This window comes from Primulina huaijiensis, chromosome 14, assembly GCF_012295235.1.
Source record: "Primulina huaijiensis isolate GDHJ02 chromosome 14, ASM1229523v2, whole genome shotgun sequence".
Taxonomy (NCBI): Eukaryota; Viridiplantae; Streptophyta; class Magnoliopsida; order Lamiales; family Gesneriaceae; genus Primulina; species Primulina huaijiensis.
In genome coordinates, this window is record NC_133319.1 from 4749006 (window position 1) to 4768944 (window position 19939).

Consider the following 19939-nt stretch of genomic DNA (forward strand, 5'->3'; position numbering starts at 1 on the left):
TAATAAACAATTTTTATTTTAATATAATTTAACTTTTAATGGTTTCGTTTCACTTTATCTGTATACTCATGCGATCAACATAGATAAAGTCCTTGATTATGCTTTAATACAAATGAATCGTAATTCGATGTTGAAACTCATTTGTAAACACTGTATATTCTAAATTCGTTTTTAGTTGATTTAGCAGCCTAAAACATGGATAAAGGTCGCTTGAGCTCGAGACTAGCATCTGTGATGTTGTGTACTGCGTTTCTTGGTAAGGGCATAGAGATGTCCAAGCATGCAGATAGGTAGTCATATGATGATTACACCGAACAACCCTCCCTCGAACTTTCCAAGTGGTTATCATTCATCGAGAGGATAAGTCCGTGGTTATGATTGTACACCATTAGTCCTTACGACCCGGGACAACACTGAGGCTCTATATGATATGGCTGTGCTTTGACTCGTTTACCGGCTCCATGAGCGTCATTAGGTGGCGAGGTTGGGTACAGTTGCGACACATATAGGAGCCAGTGCATTGTAGTCGAGGATTCACCGCTCACCTACGGGTGTGGATATCCTATGTGATCTGATGAAATAATAGTACGTGAAATCTCTTACCAGAGTATGAGATGTACGTTGGAGAAGGAGTTCTCCAATAGTACATGTGGTGCCACTATTTATATGTGTCACATAGTTATCGAATTATTATGCAACCCTCGATGAACCAATGGTTGCAGATTCGATCAGGATATATGAGATGAAGGGGCCGTACTGTACGTTATTCATAATTGACTGGTTCTTACAGGCACTATCAGTGATACCTAGGGAATCATGAGGCGATGCTATACGCTCTTACCATGATTCGATGGGTTTAATCAGAAATATGATTTCTGACATTCTCATGATCAATTGTTGATACATAGAATGAGGAAAATAAGAGTAAGCCCAAATAAAGGATTAAGTCCTGAATCACAAGGAGTTGTGAACCCACGGCTAGCTGTATCCCTGAACCATTGAGGGTTACACAAGCACTGGATCATTTGTTCCTGTTGAGAGAGAATAAATTCAAGGATTTGAATTTATATTATGATATAGTAAATTCAAGGAGTTGAATTTATGATAATTAAATTTTGAGAAAATAAATTCAAGGAGTTGAATTTATAAGATAGTAAATTCAAGAAGTTGAATTTATGAATTTATAAAATTTGGAGAGAATAAATTCAAGAAGTTGAATTTATAGAATTTGATAATTTAATTTATTAAACTCAAAAGTTAGCTTTATTAAATATTAAATTTTGGAGGTGATAAATTCAAGGAGTTGAATTTATAATTTAAATATTAAATTCAAATGTTGAATTTATAATTGATTTAATTTATTAAGTTCAAAAGTTGAGTTTATTAAATATTAAATTACATATATTAGGAGTATGTTTAATGGGCTTGTAAGAGTACAAGTCCAACATATTAAATAATTAAAGTTATTAATGGAATTTGATTAATTAATTAAACTTGTTGGACTAGCTCAATTAATTAATCAAGCCCAATAATGTTAATTATGGAATTTAGGTCAAGACTATTGTTTTTAAGGAAATAAAAGAAAATTGACCTAGTCTCCACCAATATTCCATGCATGATTCACGAGAACAATCTCCCCAATTCCTCCAAAATTTGTTTTGGTCACTCTTCAAGAAAAGTTTTTGAGTCTTCTCTCAATTTTTGATCTCAACGTAAAAAAGTTTTCAAATATTCTAGTGCTATTTGAAAGAGGAACAAATCTTCTGGTCGTAGACTTGATAGAAGGAGTTCTTGAAGAAAGTTCGTAGGGATTCATCAAGAGCTATATCCGCCTATACCGGATTAGTTGGAGCCAAGTGATTTAATTCACCAAAAGTATAAAATTCTAACGCCCTATGAATGTTTGATTCAATAAATCATACGAGTGATCAAATAAATATATTTTGATTGTCAAAATAAAATAAAAATTTTAAACATCCGCTGCGTTTTGGGCACAAGAAAAACGAGATCCAACAATATTAACATTGCGTCATTAGATTTGAATTCTTGTACTGCTTAGATATGCATTAAGTTGGACAGAAAGGGGCATGTGCCATATTTCTTTGAAATGATGACTGATGATAATAACAACGATAGTAATTAATAATAATGCAAGAAAGATCGACTCCTAAAGATTCGAACAAAACGTTGAATCTTTTGCAAATGTGATAAGGTTAGAGTATTAATTTGGGTATTTAATCATTTCAAGTAATCTAATGTTTATATATTTAAACATTAGCCACTTCTCATCGATTTAGATGGAATAAATAAGCAAGAATCTGCTACTTTTTATATCAACCCATTGTGCCATTGAAAAATGATATTGTATTTGTTTGGAATATAATTTAGTCTGCTGTAACTATGGAATATGAATGTGTTTCTTGTTCTTAAATTAAGCCTCAAATCACTTGATTTCCCTAATATAAAACAGATCTTATGCCAAAAACAAAAGCTTTATGATTATTAAATAATAATAGTAATAAGCTAATCTGGGACTTAATCATCGCGTCTACCCCAACATAAAATATACACGTAAATTATAAAAACAATTAAACTTTGTTCAAGTTTGAGGAGTCATTTATGCTTAAAATAATATATAGTTGTTTGCTTAAAAAAATATTAATGGGGTGAAATCCATGTATTTTTTTTTAAGTTATTGTCTACAATTAAAATAAAATCTAATTTGATTTGATAGCTGTTTAGATTAGGATTTAGACTCAACCCAACTTCTTATGTTAATATTGAGATTTGAATCCTAAAAAGTAGATCAAGTGAGAGGATTTTCCTGTTGTCCAAGTCATTATATATAACTCCCAATAAAACTTAGGAAGGTGTATTAAATCTTGGAAATTTAATTAGTTTTATTGACTTTTGTAGGTTTAAAAATCTAGAGGTATTGAACATAGACTTTTATAAGCTCTATAAAAGTTTAGTGGTATCCAAATTAGATTTTTCTAGTATCTTAAAAAGTTTAGTGGTATTCAAACTTGAGTTTTTAAAAAATTTATAAAAATCTATAGGTATCCAATATTTCCGTAGATTTACAATGATTATAATATAATTCTTTATGTACAAACCTTAAAACTCTAGGTACAACTATAGAAACTCAAAAATTTTCTTCTACTCATCCTAGAGATTTTCTAGACTTTTAATCAAATGAAATATCTTTCTCACATATATATCTCTCTTCCTCATTCAAAAACGACGATTTTCTCTCTAAAGACAAGTCAAGGGTTCCTCGAATTTCAGAGGTATGATTGAATTAATTCAATGTTTGTTGATTTTCCGGAATGTAAAGTATCAGTAGACGCAGACCCCAGATATAAAACAATACACGATTTTGTGCATTCATGTGGTGGGAACTTTCAATTTCAAAAAAATTCACAAAAGGCACTATAAACAAGCTATGAAACTAAACTCCATCTTAATACATTTTGCATAATATTCTTGAGATTATCAGTACATGTATAAATTATAACCTAAGAAAATAGTAACAAGATAAAAAAAATTCCCTAGCGAGCACAAGCTAAAAAATCCAGCTCTAAAAATATCATAAAAAACAGGACGGAGCATCCATTGTTATTACTATCTCATTGTTATTTATTATCTTTTGCCTCACCATTTTGTAATATTAAATTTTATTTTTTTAATTAACAAAAAAAGAAGAAAATGTTGAAGAAGTTAGGCATGGTATGAATCTAATTTATTGATAACCTTCTAATAATAATCAATTGAATTGGAAAATATTATTACACTTAAGTAATTATATTTTATTCAAATTTAGTAACTTTACATGATTATACTTTTCAAACAATAATAAGAAAAATCTTAAGATATAAACATATAGTGAAAACGAATTCAAATTTTCTATTAATAGCTTCGAACATTAGCAAATGTAATTATAAAAAAATGAGGAGTTAAAAATTATGATGATACATGACACTGAATATTAATTTAGAGTGGTGATATTTTTTTCTTTTTTCTGAGATAGAATAGTAGTATTTCAAATGAATCTCCATTTAATAAAATTATTGGAAATGAAGTTTTCTTAGTTCCTTGTTTTAAGCAAATATATCTTGAACATAGAAGGGGTTAGGGATGACAACTTTCTCCACGGGGAAAAACCGAAACAGAGATGGGATCCCTGATTTTTTCTGGTTCGGGTTCGGGTATTTTTTAAAATCTCCGAAGTAGTTTGTGCGGGATTACATAATTTTCTTCGAAAGGAGTGTCGATCTGATGAATTTTCAGTTAAACCAGAGAATGAAGTTCCACAATCTTCAGCAGAACAAGTTTACGAAGATAAATACTTTGATCAAATATTTGGCACTGAAGAACAACAACGAGAAAATGCAAATGCATGGATGGATACTATAGCAAATCGAATGTGGAGTGACGTTGATCATATTGACAATAACGAACTTTAGATTTTTTTTCATAAAAAACTGTTTAAAATTTATCAAATTTCATAAAGCTTTGATTAGTTATTTATCTATATTGATTAAATTTTTATATATGATTATAAATTAAAAATTTATTGATTAATTATTTTTGCATATTGAATTGACATGTGGATTGAAATTTTGATTTTGTTAAATTGAGTTGTGATTTTTTCATATATTAAACATATTTACTTTTAAAATAAGCAAATTTATTTCAAAGTGAGGATGTTATTTATGTTAAATAATTATTAGTTCAAAGAAATTATATATATATATATTTATATATTCATAAAAGTACAAAATTTGCACCATTAATCAAAAAATTTGCAAATATCTATCAAAATCTTGCAAAAAGTCTACAAAAGTTCATGAAATTCTGTTTACAAATCTGTAAGATTCTATAAGAGTCAATAAAAATCTACCAAATCCACATAAATCTATCATTTAAAAAAATCATTGAAAGCCATTAAATCTCTATATTGAATACATCCCACTTAATTCAAATGACTTGGAACATTGTCCAAGTCAATGTATAGAGCTTTAAAATATTAATCCAGTCGATATGAGATATTTAACATATCTCTCACTTCCAAGAATGAACAATTGGAGTATGAATTTTACATTATCGAGTGGTCCATAAGACAGTCCAACATATAATGGTGAGTTTGAGTTCTGATATCATGTTAAGAATGAGACTTGAATCTAACTTAACCTCAAAAGCTAGTTCAAAATAAGAATTGTCTGAATCCATATATATAACTCCCAAAATTTAATCCAATTAATATGAAATTTCTAACCATCTCTTCTGTTACGTAAATGTTGGCAATTGTTGTTTTGTTTAAACCATTAAAAAGATGGTAAAAGTTTTAATTTGATTCAATTTCTGCTGACTATTTCTTTCTTCTTCTATTTTTTAGAACTTTTTTTCAAATTAAATAAATGTGATCGTGAAATAAAATTGAAATCCATTAATGAACATAAAAAGATTAATAAATGACCCACCACAATCAATGTATTCTACTGACCACTAATTAAAGAATTAATGGGTTATTTCGAAATTTTGAAAAAGAAGTGGACTCCAAACAAAAAGTAATTTTCTTTAAGGGTGTAAAGGTGACAGGCGTTGGAGTAACGGCAAAATTTCCGAGGTTAGATGAATCCAGGAAATGACGCCGCTGACGTGAAACGTTTCCATGTTTGCCATTATTATTCAATAATAATGCACTCTTCTCTGTTGATGAATTTGCTCCGCGATTGATTCTCTCTCTCTAGATTGCAATTGAGTGGGAGGAAACAGGCCCGGATGATAGTTGCAGGAAGGTATGACTAAATTTCTTGTTCTTGATTGCAGATATTGGTGAAAATCTTATTATATTTTAATTTCATGATTTTTTTACTGCTGTCTGATTTTATTACAATTCAGTCGATGCAGATTTTATGCGTTTGCTTCAGTTTGTTTTGTAGTTGTTTTTTTTATTTATATATATATGATGAATCGTTGGTTTGATTTTGATTTTGGTGGGATTTTCCTTGGAAAGTGGGATTTGGGTTGTATTAGTTGATTTATTACCATTTAAATCCTCTGACCCATTTGAAATTTTTAAAGGTATATCGAGTTTGAGATTGTCGGAAATTCAAGTGTTGGCAGTTGCTTTTCGTACACCTTTTGCTTTGGATGAATAGACATTGGTTTGGGACAAGATAGATCTGCTAGTCACGACCTTTTCTATTTTGCTTTTAATAAAGTTTCAGTTTTGTGGGTATATAAGATTTCCTTGCTAAATAACCAGCAGGAATTGTTTGACCTTTTACCTTGAAATCTCATTCATATTGACTGATTTATGTTTTAAAAATCTTCTGCAGGCAGTGATTGGTCTTGATATATTGATTCTTGTGCGTCATGGGAATCATGGACACGATGATCTGAAATGGCTTTAAGGTCTGGTGTACCTTAAAATATTTTTATAAATTATGTTCTGATTTATAATCTCGAGGACCTAAAAGACGTTATCACGATTGGGATTGTAATTCTCGTCAAAATCAGTGTAACTCAAAAAATGGCTGTCGCGGGATTGCACAATGTATCCGCTTTTGGCCCTTTATTTGTGGAGTCCCAGTCTTCGGGGTCGAGCCTCTGGGAGGAACCACAAATTAGGCCCAGTACTAGGGCATCCTCACTATTACAAATGTGGCGGGAGCTTGAGGATGAGCATGTGATGAGTCCTTCCTGTAGACAAAGGCACCGGATAAGCAATGGTTCAGATTCCGACTGCACAAGTATTGTAGCTTCTGTTGGACAAGGGATTGATAATGGGGATGATACCTCTGAATCTGCTGATGAGAGTGAGAATCATGGGAGGATATTGACACGTTCAGAGACGAATCTTGAAGATAGCGACAGTATTATATCAGGACAATCTAGTGATTTGGGAGATATAGAACGTGAAAGAGTGAGGCAAGTTTTTCGGGAATGGATGAACAATGGTGCTAAGGGTCATTCACCTGATGGATTTCCTTTGAACAATAATACGGGAGAACAATGCCTCAGTGAGAATGTTCGCGAAAGAGTTAGAATCATCAAGGAATGGGTGCAAACCGTTGCTCGGCATGGAAACAATAATGGATCTCTTGGAGATGAAGTTGCTGAAGTTGGTTCTCAAATTGAGCAGTCGCGAGATGGGCACGGGATTACTCGTCCTGAGATTGGTGCCCGAAGGCCTGTTCAAAGATTATGCGGTAGACAGACTCTTCTTGATCTTCTTCTAAGGGCTCAGAGCGAAAGGAATAGAGAACTTCGGGATTTATCTGAACAGAGGCCGGTGTCAGATTTTGCCCACCGCAATCGCATTCAGGTGAAATATTTTCCGAATTGAGGCTAATAATTTCACAAAACTTATGAATTTACATTGTTGTGTCTTTTTATATTTGTATTTTTGATGTACATGAAACTGATATTTAACCAAAAACCTGCTTTATATATGTGACGGTTAAGGTCATTTGATGTGTGCTAGATAACTTTAGCATCACATATTTGATTTTCCTGTAATTTTCTGCTATATCATGCGACTATTTGGGGAGATTTGATTGTGTCTAAAATCGAGAATTATAGTTCTGTCTCATTAATCTTCGTCATTTTGCAGGCATTACTAAGAGGTAGGTTTTTAAGAAATGAAATATTGATCACAGATAAGAGACCTTCCATGGCTGCAACTGAACTGGGTTTGCTAAGGCAAAGAAGTACAGTTTCTGATCTCAGGTAATTAACTTAGTGTTATGGATTTTTTCGCTTTAGTCTGCATTCTGTTCCGTACCTTCATTGTATGAATATGCTCTGTTATTGTTTTCATATAAGACGATGATAACCATTTGTGAACATGCATATTTTAATGCTATATGCTTGTTCATGTTGAAAAAGTGAATGTGATCGAGATCGAGAGAGATTATTGAGTTAGTTATTGGCAATTAGGATCCACCATTATATTTTAGGTTTCATTTCGACTTATTTCCATACAGATTTTTATCCTACATAAAAGTTTGTATCGTTTCTCGAGATAGCATCAAATATCCATGATATGCTCACATTATCTATGCCCTCATTACGCATGCTTGGATATAAATATATTGTAAAGATTTATGCTTGGAATTAATTGTGGTTTGAACAAAACTCTAAATTGAATCTACTCTTTTTCATTGTCTTTTTTGTATACTTTTTCAAGTGGTGGCCATGTGGTTAGAATCAGTTTCTTCTCTACCAACTTTTAGCACCGCAATATCTTGTTCTATTTCTATAATATAAATTGGATTGCTTGTCACTGGCGTCAATTTAACTGATTCATAAAAAAAATATTTAGTGCATCATCTTGTTGAGAGATGCTGCATGGAGTTTGGTGCCGAATTTTAGGTAATAGTTTATAGCTGAAGCATACTTGCATTATCCAATGTTATGTCTTCGGTTTTAAACCAGCACATTTAATGGACTTTATCTCTTAATCTCATTAAAATTATTATCTTTTTGATACACTTCTTTATTCAAATTTCTATACTAAGTTTCTATTTATAATCTGTTGCTGTAGGGACGGATTCCTCTCTAAATTGCACAATTCAACTTCCATTCCAGGGAACAGTGCTGAGGCTAGTTCCTCTTTAAGTGATGAAACTAACGGTGAGGCGGAGTCTACACGCATCAGAGGGGTGACTCCTGAGACTCATACAGCATCTGTATCGGAAATAGATGCAGATGAAAACAGAAGTCAGCATGAATTTGTATCAAGAGTAACTGAAGTAGAGGATTCAGCCCTGGATCATGATGGAAATGCAGAAGTGTCTCTGGGCATAGAAAGTTCTCGTGGTGCTGAGCAGCCGACATTTGACAGTGAGGCAAGCGGGCATAGTAGCCGTTTTGACCAGAGCGATGCCGTTGTCAATGATGAACCGTCACTGGAATATGTTGAAATAAATTACAGTGGACCCCTTGAAGTTTTGCATGAACATTATGAACCAAGTGATGCAAGTCGTGTTCATGGAGTGGCTGGCAACACTGCTGATATGGAAGGAAACACTAATGAAGCATTTGATAGACAAGATGCTTTAACTCTAGAGGAAGAAGCTCAAGACTCAGAAATCAGGATCGATAACAACTCATGGCACCAGCTAACGGGTGTTGCATTTACGGAATGGACAGATGCTATCAGGGAAGATACAACTGGTAATCAATGGTTTCGGGAAACGTCTGATGATGAGCAAGATCAAATACAAGGGTCGCGTGAATTCTGGCCAAATCACAATTTTCAAGAAGCTGTTGATAGTTGGCTGGATGTGCCGACAGGAGAGGTCAGTGGATCTGTTGGAAGAATGGACACATTTTATTTCCCTGATGACGATAATGTTCAAAGCATGGAGCTTAGGGAGCTTTTCAGCTGGTAAGCGAGTGATTTCTTGCACTCAATCCACGATCTTTGTTTAAAAATCTAATGTTTCCTTTTACTTTCTGCTGTAGGAGACGTGTCTCTAGCCTTCTCCGAAGTGGTTTCCGTGAGAGCTTAGACCAGGTTCTACAATCCCATGTGGAAAGGCAAGGTCATGCTTCTGGTGATTGGGAACCGGACACCACGTCTTCTCCTGTTTTGATTGAGCCAGACCAGGAACAGCTAAATGGGGAGCAAACTTTGGTTCCATCTGATGGCTCTGAAATTAACGAATTTGATCACTCATCAATTCATATCACCGCATCCCAGCCCCTTTGGGATGAGGTGTTACCGGGTGCAAATTGGCCGCACATCACCTTGAATCAGCATATGGGAACTGTATGTTCAAGCATCCTCTATTGTAGAACTGGATTTGTGAACTTTAGTCTGACGTCGTGTCTTTGATTCTCTTGATAATAAGAAGAATTATGCCTTGCTTCATCCCCACTTTTCAACATCTCTTCATGCTTATGTTCATCAGGAGTGGGACGTGATCAACGAGTTGAGGATTGATATGGCTAGGCTTCAGCAAAGGATGAATAACATGCAGAGTATGCTGGAAGCATGCATGGAGTTGCAAATACAGTTGCAGCGTAGTGTTCATCAAGAGGTTTCTGCAGCGTTAAATCAGTCAATCCTCTCGAGAGGTGAGTTTCGGTTAATCCGGTTCTTAAATTGTTGGGGACTACCAATGAAAAAATTGAAGGGAAAATAATATCACTCAAAATACACAGATAACTGTGAAAATTCTTTTTCAAATGAAAAATGTAAAACAAAAAAAAAAAACTAATATGCAAGTACTTTGTGTATGTGAGGCCCGGGGCCGAAGAGGGCGGGGGGTGATCGCCGGTGCCATGAGGTTGCACGGACAATGATCGGCTCCTGGCAGGTTTCTAGGCGGAGGGAACATGAATGAACCGATCTTACACCGGAAAGAGAGGGATTCCGAGACTGTTCAATGTAATGGACTGTACAATTGAAGCGGGCTTAAAAGATTTGATATGTACTACTCATACCACGAAGGTGCATCTTCTTTTCGGTAGCTCATCACATAACAACTCCAAAGTTAAGCGTGCTTGACTTGGGGCAATTCTGGGATGGGTGACCTCCTGAGAAGTTTCCTGGGGTGCGTGTGAGTGAGGACATAAGCACGTTGGAAAGACTCGTCTTGGTACAGTGAGAACAGTCGTCGAATCTGGGGCGTTACAATTGGTATCAGAGCCGACCTCTCCTAGTACGGTGTGGTTCAAGGACGAACCAAGCGGAAGCTGGTGGGCATGTGAGGCCCGGGGCCGAAGAGGGCGGGGGGTGATTGCCGGTGCCATGAGGTTGCACGGACAATGAGCGACTCCTGGCAGGCTTCTAGGCGGAGGGAACATGAATGAACCGATCTTACACCGGAAAGAGAGGGATTCCGAAACTGTTCAATGTAATGGACTGTACAGTTGAAGCGGGCTTAAAAGATTTGATATGTACTACTCATACCACGAAGGTGCATTTTTTTTTTGGTAGCTCATCACATAAGAACTCTAAAGTTAAGCGTGCTTGACTTGGGGCAATTCTGGGATGGGTGACCTCTTGGGAAGTTTCCTAAGGTGCGTGTGAGTGAAGACATAAGCACGCTGGAAAGACTCGTCTTGGTACAGTGAGGACAGTCGTCGAATCTGGGGCGTTACACTTTGTGTCTAGTTTGTACGAATGTTCTGTTACAATGTCAAGATATTACTGTCCTTTTCTTCTAAGACTTAGCATACTCTATCCGGCCTGGGTCTTTTCCTTGGTGCAAAGATGAAAACGTATTAGATTTATTGGATATGATTCTCCGCCCTTGTTTTTTGAGTCTATAAACTATATATCGCCACATAATGTTTTGTCTTCCCCTTACCTTGACCATACTTCACAGTCCCGTTCGATGCTATCTCAGGGGCAGATTCAAGGGAGAGCAACATTTTACACCACGAATCTAAATGGGATTTTGTAAGAAAAGGAATTTGCTGCCTGTGTTGTGATAGCAACATTGATTCCTTGCTATATAGGTAAAAAAATTCTTAACTCGCTTGTATCATTTGCTGCATCTTCGGTTCTTTAAGAACAAGCATCTGTTTTTTTTTTACAGATGTGGACACATGTGCACCTGTTCCAAATGTGCAGAAGGTTTGGTCCAAGGCTCTGGGAAGTGCCCCATGTGTGAAGCCCCCATAGTTGAGGTTGTTCGAGCTTATCTTATCCACTAACGGAAGAAGGAAAACAGAATAGATGTATATATATATATTACATAAATAGGTGAAAATGGTGGAGTAGAACCACGCAAATTGTAACTAGAAAGTTGATTCATCTCCTTCAACCAGTTATATTACCCTCTTTTTCCTCACTATTTTCCAATTCCATATTTTGCTGTCATTGCTTCCTCAAAATTAAGGGATCCAATCCTTGATGGTATTTTTTTTTAATCTGGGGGAGTGTTTTCACAATTGTATATCGAATCCAAGACCTAGTCCCAAATTTAGTTACGGTGTCAGATGGGCATAACTCATAAGTCATCGGTCCTGGCGGATCATCATTCTAGGTGTTTGTGCAATGTGTAAATTGTGAGTCATCAAACCGTTTTTCAACTGAAAAAGCCTATGGATTGTGTTAGGTTATGAAGCTTATCATCCATTCCCTACCATATTTAACATGTTTTTTTCTTACAGATGGCATCTGGGACTGGTTCTGCATATTTATGGACAGTAACTCAAGATAGTTATAGGAGCAGAAACGCCAAGGTTATGTAGATTTGTGTGGTCTTACAAAACCTTCAATCTTAAAAGATAACAACGAAACTTTTTGTTTATTTATTTGTATCTATCTACCTTTTTGTACTCGAGAAATTTGAATTTGAAAATATTTATTCAAATAATAATTTGTTTTCTCAATGGTGCTGATTGATCTAAGCAAGATTGATTTCTTTTAATTTTTTGAGGAAAAAAATCCTGAATTGTGTTCATGATGTTAAATCAAGAATATTTATTTATGTTCATCATTAATGACACATTAATTAAAAAAAATTAAGCAATAAAGTCATTTAAAATAAAAAAAATGCAGTAATATTATAACTTATAAAATAATACTGAAATTAACAGCTGATTTGGTAAAATTGAGTTATCGAACAATTAAAATTTAAAATTATTTTTTAAAAAAATAAACAGGTTAGAATGTGGAGGAGATTAAGTTATCCAAACGTACTTCTTCTCCCCTTCTGGAAGAGCTGGACCGGCAGGCAGAGAGGGCCAGTAACGTGCGAATACGGCCACGTGTTCACAATGGATTCAAATGCGTAACGATCCTAATGTTCTCTATTTTTTTTTATAATAATGTTAAAATACAAAAAAATATCGAACAATCATATTTACAGTAATTATAATATGAAATTTTTATTATTATATCGTGAGATTTTCTTATTATCTCATGAGATTTTATATTAAATTTATGAATATAATTTTATAAATAAAATTTTCGTATTAAATTGCTTTTGTTCAAAAAAATATTATATTATACAAGTAACGTTAATCAATTTTTTTATCGGTGTTGCGTGCATACTTCCTGATGATAGATCATATTTTCTCACATGGCATGTCTCGATAGATCTCCCAGCTTTAATTTACGTGAATATGTTGTGTCTAATCTAATTAATTCACATTTCTCCACCATTATTGGGGCCGAAATCATGTCCAATTTAATTCCTTACTCATTTTTATTAAAATAAAAATAATGTTGTGGAAATTTGTATTTTTAAATTTAAGTAAATAAACTATTTGTCGACCAAATAATAGAGTTACTTTGATCAACTGACACAATTCGGCGGCGGCTACGCGTGTTCCTGTTAACAAAGTAACGGAATCCTAGGTGATCATCTCCGGTTTATTTGCGGTTTTACGGTCTTTTTTATATTTCGGTTCATATCATTTTCGATATATTGAATGGACAGACAAAAAATCCTATATAAATGCGAATAAAACGAACGTAATGGAATATATCTCATTTCTCGTGCCCTTACGTCACATTGCTTCTTCGTTCCTCATGCGCAAAGATTTTCCCATTGTAGTCCAAAGAATAATTGGATGCATCATAAATTATTGATAATTCCAACCTCACATTGGTCCTGTAATAATTATATTTATTAAGATAGCGACCGACCTGTGATATTTGAGTTATTCTAGCTACGTTTAAAATATTGTTACCATTTGTTATACATTTTATTATGTATTGTTAATAATTATATTTGATAGAATAGTGATCGACATTTGATATTTGAGTTATTTTACGTTTTAAAATATTTGAGTTTGATCGTTAATATTTGTTATACATTTTGATAAAATGACAAATGATAGGTGTTCAAAAGTTGGGTAAATGGTCACAATCTATTTAGTCTCTCTATCCATAAAGCTATTCAACCAGTTATACTATACTAAGCTGTCACTCGACAAACCCGCTCAGAGGTATACTGAGTTAACTCTCGAGCGAACAAAGTTAAGGATATTTGTGAAAGTCAACAGATCAGTCGATAGCTTAACATAGAAATATTGCACATCCTACCAACTCTCATCTGCATGAGATATTTCATCAGTCCGTTGTCTGATAGCTTTTGTACAAAAAAGAATTTTAAAAGCATGAAAGCAAGAAATACATTAAAGAACATTTAATGAAAGTTGCGGCACGTGACAATAATGTGTCCAATTTGTCGAACTATAGTACAAAGAGTCGTTGAACGAGAAAAAAGACTCTAATACTATATATAGATAATGCAAGCAAAAACTCGATACATAAAAAGAAAGAAAAAGAGATACGTTCGAAGTAGGGATGATCACGGTGCGGTTTTGTGGTTTTTTTTAAAAACATTCAAACCGAATTACCATATGCAGTCCGTTAGTATTTTGAAAAAATAATCGCGGTTGTACATGAAAAATTAGTCTTACGGTTTTGAGCGATTTTAAGCGGTTGCGGTCGGTTTACGATTTTTTTTATGAAAAATATGAGAACATATATTCTAATTTTTTTGAAACAACAACAATATATTGTCTTCAAATCTAAAATATAGTTCAAAGCATATAAAGATCAAAATAGATAAAAACAATAATCAAGATTCAAAGCTAAGTTAATAATTTAACAACACATTCACAACAAAAATGACATTTACACTATTTTATCTTTTTTTACTTTCAATCTTCAAACAAAATATTGTAGCAAAAGAAATAAATACTTTAATAAAAGACTAATATGAAGAATAATTAAGAAAAAGATAAGTTTTATTTGTAAGAATAATAATTTTGAAGAGAGTTAGGATATAATGAATGATGACTTCTTTATTTGAATATGTTGTTTACAAATTATTATAATTCTAGGCCCAATATTATGGCAAGCGGTTTAGGCGGTGCGGTTTGGTGCGGTTCTTGGCAAAAAAAATAATCGAACCGCGTATGGGGTGCGGTTTATGATTGATATTTTTAATCGCGGTTTTTATAAAATATTATGAAAAACGGTGCGGTGCGATTCGGTTTGGGCGGTTAATAAAAAAATTTAATCACCCCTAGTTCGAAGCATCAAATGCAAAAAGAAAGTTTGCATAATCAAAATTTTCTGAGCACACTTCTCATATATATCATACACTGCTCACCAGCTCCTTCTTCAAGAGATTATCAGATCTACAAGGATCATTCAAAGTTTCAAAACAACTACTCGACAGTTTTTTGCTAGAGACAGTTCGAGAAGTTGCAAGCATTTTGAATCTTAAGATTCATTCTTTGTTATATATGTGGTATTTTGGTTGTTTGACTGAAATTCTCAACCGCTATAAAAATTAATAGGTGTTTCAAGTTAGGTAGTGAATAAGACCTAAGATTGAAGCAAATTGTTACAAAAAATTTGTAAAACCAAAATCTTCTAATTAATTCCTTCTTAAATAAAAAAAGGAGACAAAGAAGGATTTTTTTCGAACGTCCATGTGTCATTTACTCTACCGCATTTACTTATCTTGTTCATTATCTACATTTAAATATATAATAATCAAATGAATCATCGAACCGTTTTCCACACTATTTTTCAGTTTCCGTTTCCTTATAATTAAGAAAAACAGGTATAGCACATCTAAAATATCAAGACTGCTCGAAAAAATCTTAAAAGTGTTTTATTCATAAATCTAAACACATTACCGATCCTAACAATATCATATTTTTAAAATGGAAAATCATTCAATCTCAATTATAAAAATTAAGTTTTATTCTAATATGATAAAATATTGAATGATTAAACATGTTATACTGGTTTCTTGTGGCATAGAATAAGTTTTTACGCCTGTTTTTAGCTGAAAAATAGTAGCAGTATACGTGAAAAGAAATTAAAAAGAAATATCGAGAACCAACTAAGTGATGAGCAAAACTAGTTAAATGCCTTTAACATTAAATTTGATCTTGCACCCTTATTTTCATTTTATTTGCATCCATATACATTTTTTTGGTACCCAATGCTTATCATTTATTGCTTTGTGACAATAGGAACAAAAAACAATGGGCGGCTCAAATTTGAATAAAAAGGAATCCTAGGATAATATATAGGAGTGGTATATATATATAATATATATATATATATATACAATATGATTAAACTAATTTATTAACTTTCTATGAGAATTTATAAGTATATATACCTTTTAAGACTGAATTAAAATTGGTAAATTAATAATCATGGTTGGATATTTAATAGAAAATTAAGCCTAGAAAAATGAATTTTTTATNAATTTCCAAAAACCCTAATTTTTTTACAGCAATTTAATTAAATAGTACCTTCAAAAAATTTAATCATTTATCCTCTGTCCTCCGCTTCTTCGTTGCTGGCTCCGGAGAAACTCTAGAATCCTCCGGAAGTGATCGGAAGAACAATTCTAATTCCTCTTTATTTCTCTCGCTTGTATTTTCGAACAACTCACGTTTCGGCAATTTTTCCCTGTGCAGAAACACCTTCTTCCTCTTCTTCGGCGGCGGAGGCGGGCTGCAGCTAGAGCTTAACTCGGGGATTTTATGTTTTGAGGCATCGGGAGTTTTGTACCCTTCATCGCCCCCACGAGCGCCGCCGTTTGGCTTCGGCTGCTCATCATCTTCTTGTTTCTGTTCATCTTCTTGTATGTGAACTGCATCTTGTTTTGTGGTTGGGTGATTTTCTTCAGACATGGATGTCGGAAATGGAAGAGAAGCTGGAAAACGTACAGAGATGGAAGTCTCTTTCGGGTGCAAGTTTTGTATGGGATAAGTAAAGAGTAGACAAACGAGCTTGTCGAACATCTTTCAGCCTACATATTAGACTGTTGGAATTAGGACTATGAACTAAAAATATTCTCAAAAAAATTTAATTTTTTTATGAAAAAAACTAAAATAAATCAGAATAACTTTTGCATAAAAACGGCCTTCGAAGTCAAAAAAGTTAGAAATTATCTACGTTTTGTCAACCTCGCAAACTCCATTATTGTACGTATATAGCATATAAATGTAGATGATCAAAAAATAGGGACCAGGTGAGTCGAACAAAAGAAATTATCATGACAAAAATAGAAGTAAAGGATAAAAACATTTACATGTGCCGTTCACATTAAATGCAAAAAAAAAAAAAATCATGGCAAAAATACACGTATATTTCATATAATAATTGGTAGATTGGAAGAGAAGCTGAAATGGAGGCTGAGGCATTCATATTTTAATATATGATTTATAAATAAATAAATTAAAATTATAATTTTAAAAAATATAATTTTCTTCCAAATTTTGATTCGTCTCTTATAATAATGCGCTGGCCCTACCCTCGTAGAAATTTAGCTTGAGTTTTAGTTGGATTTTTTCACAGTATAGAGTGACGGGATGTGTCCAATTGACCAGCCCCTCAGCTCCCTTTAATAGTTTGTTTGGTTGGGTAAATTTGATTCTAGCTAGGTGTGTCTTGTTAATTAATTATGTATTTTTGGGTTTTTTTTTTTTTGGGGTATATTTAGGTGTTATAATATAATATTGGTAAGATTGTGTAATTATATCAAAAAAATTATTTTTGAAAACGTACGTATATACTCCGGGTCTCATAAATCACATCACAAAATTTATTTTTGCAATTATCTATATACAAATTATTTGCATAGGATGCCGTTTTGAAATCGTGGCATATTATTTCTAGCTCTCTATTATATATATAAATAAATATATGAAAAAGGACATATGATTGGTGTATGTATGGGCGTGGAGTTTTCCCCGCCAACCCCGTTTGCCTCCCTCACATGGCCACTTTCCGTGTATTCACACACAACATTATTTCTTTTGTTGTCATTCATTTCAACGATATGCATCATCATCGGATTCAGCGCACACACGTTCGATAACATAAAATAAAATAAAGTAAATGAAGGTTTTTTGGCCCACTTTTGAAAAAATTTCAGACATCGATTTCATCCCATAATGTACATTGGATTTTAACGATGTTTTTAAGATGTAGGCATATCCGGATCTGTAGTAAAAAAACATACCGATGTCATCTTTGAATCATCTCTACGCAAAAACAAGGAAATTTGATCTCGTTTATTTGAAGGAATCCTAGAGAGTCATCGTTAATGGTTTTTATGGAAATTTTTTTTTAAAATGAATTTTACTATGTTGCATCGCCAGATTTTAACAACCTAGGGTTTGTGCGTGTGTTTGTATGTACGCGTGTACCGTGCAACATGCAACAAATTTGAAAGCACCTCGTGTGTGTGCGTGCATGTGTTTCTGCTTGGGGTGAGTTGTCTGTGTGCTACGTGTGTTAGAGTAGATGTTGTGTAAATCAGCTGTTGTGTTGAGTTTTGTTGACTCTTATGTTACAAAATATATTTATTTTAATAATATTTTATATTGTATTCATTCTGATATTTACTTTATCTGTATGCACATGTAAATTGCATAGATAAAAACTTTAAATATAATATAATATAGTAAATATGAGGTCATGCATATGATGGCGATCATGAAACACATATCGTAGTTACTGTACATTCTAAATATGTTCATAGTCGTTTCAGCTATCTAAAAGAAGGATAAAGACACATCCAGCTCGAGACTATCGTATGTGATATTGTGTACCACGCTTCATTGACAGTGAGATAGAGATGTTCATTCATACAAATGAGTGTTCACATGATGATTTCATTGAAGAACCATACATTATATTAGATTTTCTAAATGATTATCATTTATCGAGTGGATTCCGCAATTATGGTTGTATACCATTAATCTTTTGAACCGATACAATATTGAGGTTCTACGTGATGGTGCTATACTTTGACTCATTTATCGGCTCCGTGAGGGTCATAGTGGCGAGATTGGACGTAGTGGCGACAGATGTAAGAGTCAGAGCGTTGTAGTCGGAGATTCACTGCTCGCCTATGAGTGTTGATATTCTATTTGATCTGATAAATTAATAGTACAAAAAATCTCTGGCATGAGTATGATACGTGCTTTAGGGTAAAATGGTTCCTTAGTTGCACATGCGAGGCCACTATAATCATTCAAAGATACATCGTATCGTTGGAACTCATATGAAAATCTTGAGAAACCAAATACCTACGAACAATGCATATCCCTGAGACATGCTTTGTATATAGATACATATATTCACTGGGATAGATGACTCGATCTCAACTCAAATGTGAGTCCATCCAGAAGTACCATCTCTTGTCTCCTGATGACATGTGGTACCTGTCATTGTCCACACACAAAGACAACAGCAGGGGTGAGCAAACACCCCGCATGGAACAAACATAACAAATAAAACATGTATCTATAAAAGGATATATGATATGTAATACATGCATGTCGTGGAGATATCGGGTCAATTACCCATCTACTAAGCATGTATCAAAATCAAACAAATTGCTATCAAATATCAAAGCTCTAGCAGGCATACCGGCCTCAGTCACGTATAAAAGAATATCCATATGACAACATCAACAAAGCTCAATCAAATCTCCAATCTAAACCATCAATCGTAGGGGTAACGAATAACCACATTTTTGACGGACTACATAATGCCAGACATAACATCGTTTTCACAAACCCCAAAATAAATCTCAAATCCAATTATATCAAGGTATTTATGGATCATAGCTCAATGTGCATGTCATGTATCAATGTATGTATGGAATGATGTGTGTTAACAAAATATCAGCTTTATATATCGATATATCAGTCATTAATGTAATGTATGCCACGTCAAATCAAATAAGACACATAGACATATAATTTCATCCAAATCAATCGACCATATATCAAATGACGCCGACACAGTTTGTATGTTAACTAACACGATACAAGAGTCCACATTGTAACACCAAAGAATACATGATTTATTGGTTGTTTTCTTGAATCAACTATTTTACATTGTAACACCAAAGAATACATGATTTATTAGTTATTTTCTTGAATCAACTATTTTCTCAAGGAACAATAT

At 33.6% G+C, this 19939-nt stretch overlaps 1 protein-coding gene across 4 annotated transcripts; it reads left to right on the forward strand.

Moving 5' to 3' along the window:
- Window positions 1-5606: 5606 nt before the first annotated feature.
- LOC140957033 (uncharacterized) lies at window positions 5607-12277 on the forward strand. 4 transcript variants are annotated; one of them, XR_012171574.1, is made up of 10 exons: window positions 5607-5801; window positions 6345-6420; window positions 6526-7333; window positions 7622-7737; window positions 8555-9400; window positions 9478-9784; window positions 9927-10092; window positions 11349-11481; window positions 11562-11790; window positions 12136-12277. XR_012171574.1 is itself a non-coding variant. In XM_073414085.1 (9 exons), exons 2-9 carry the CDS (start codon window positions 6410-6412, stop codon window positions 11677-11679), a joined length of 2505 nt encoding a protein of 834 aa, XP_073270186.1. In that variant the 5' UTR covers window positions 5607-5838; window positions 6345-6409; the 3' UTR covers window positions 11680-11891. The 4 variants fall into 4 exon arrangements, 3 of the variants coding, with proteins under 3 accessions (XP_073270186.1, XP_073270185.1, XP_073270187.1); XM_073414085.1 differs by lacking the exon at window positions 12136-12277 and having other exon boundaries at window positions 5607-5838; window positions 11562-11891; XM_073414084.1 differs by lacking the exon at window positions 12136-12277 and having other exon boundaries at window positions 11562-11891.
- The last annotated feature ends 7662 nt before the right edge of the window (window positions 12278-19939 follow it).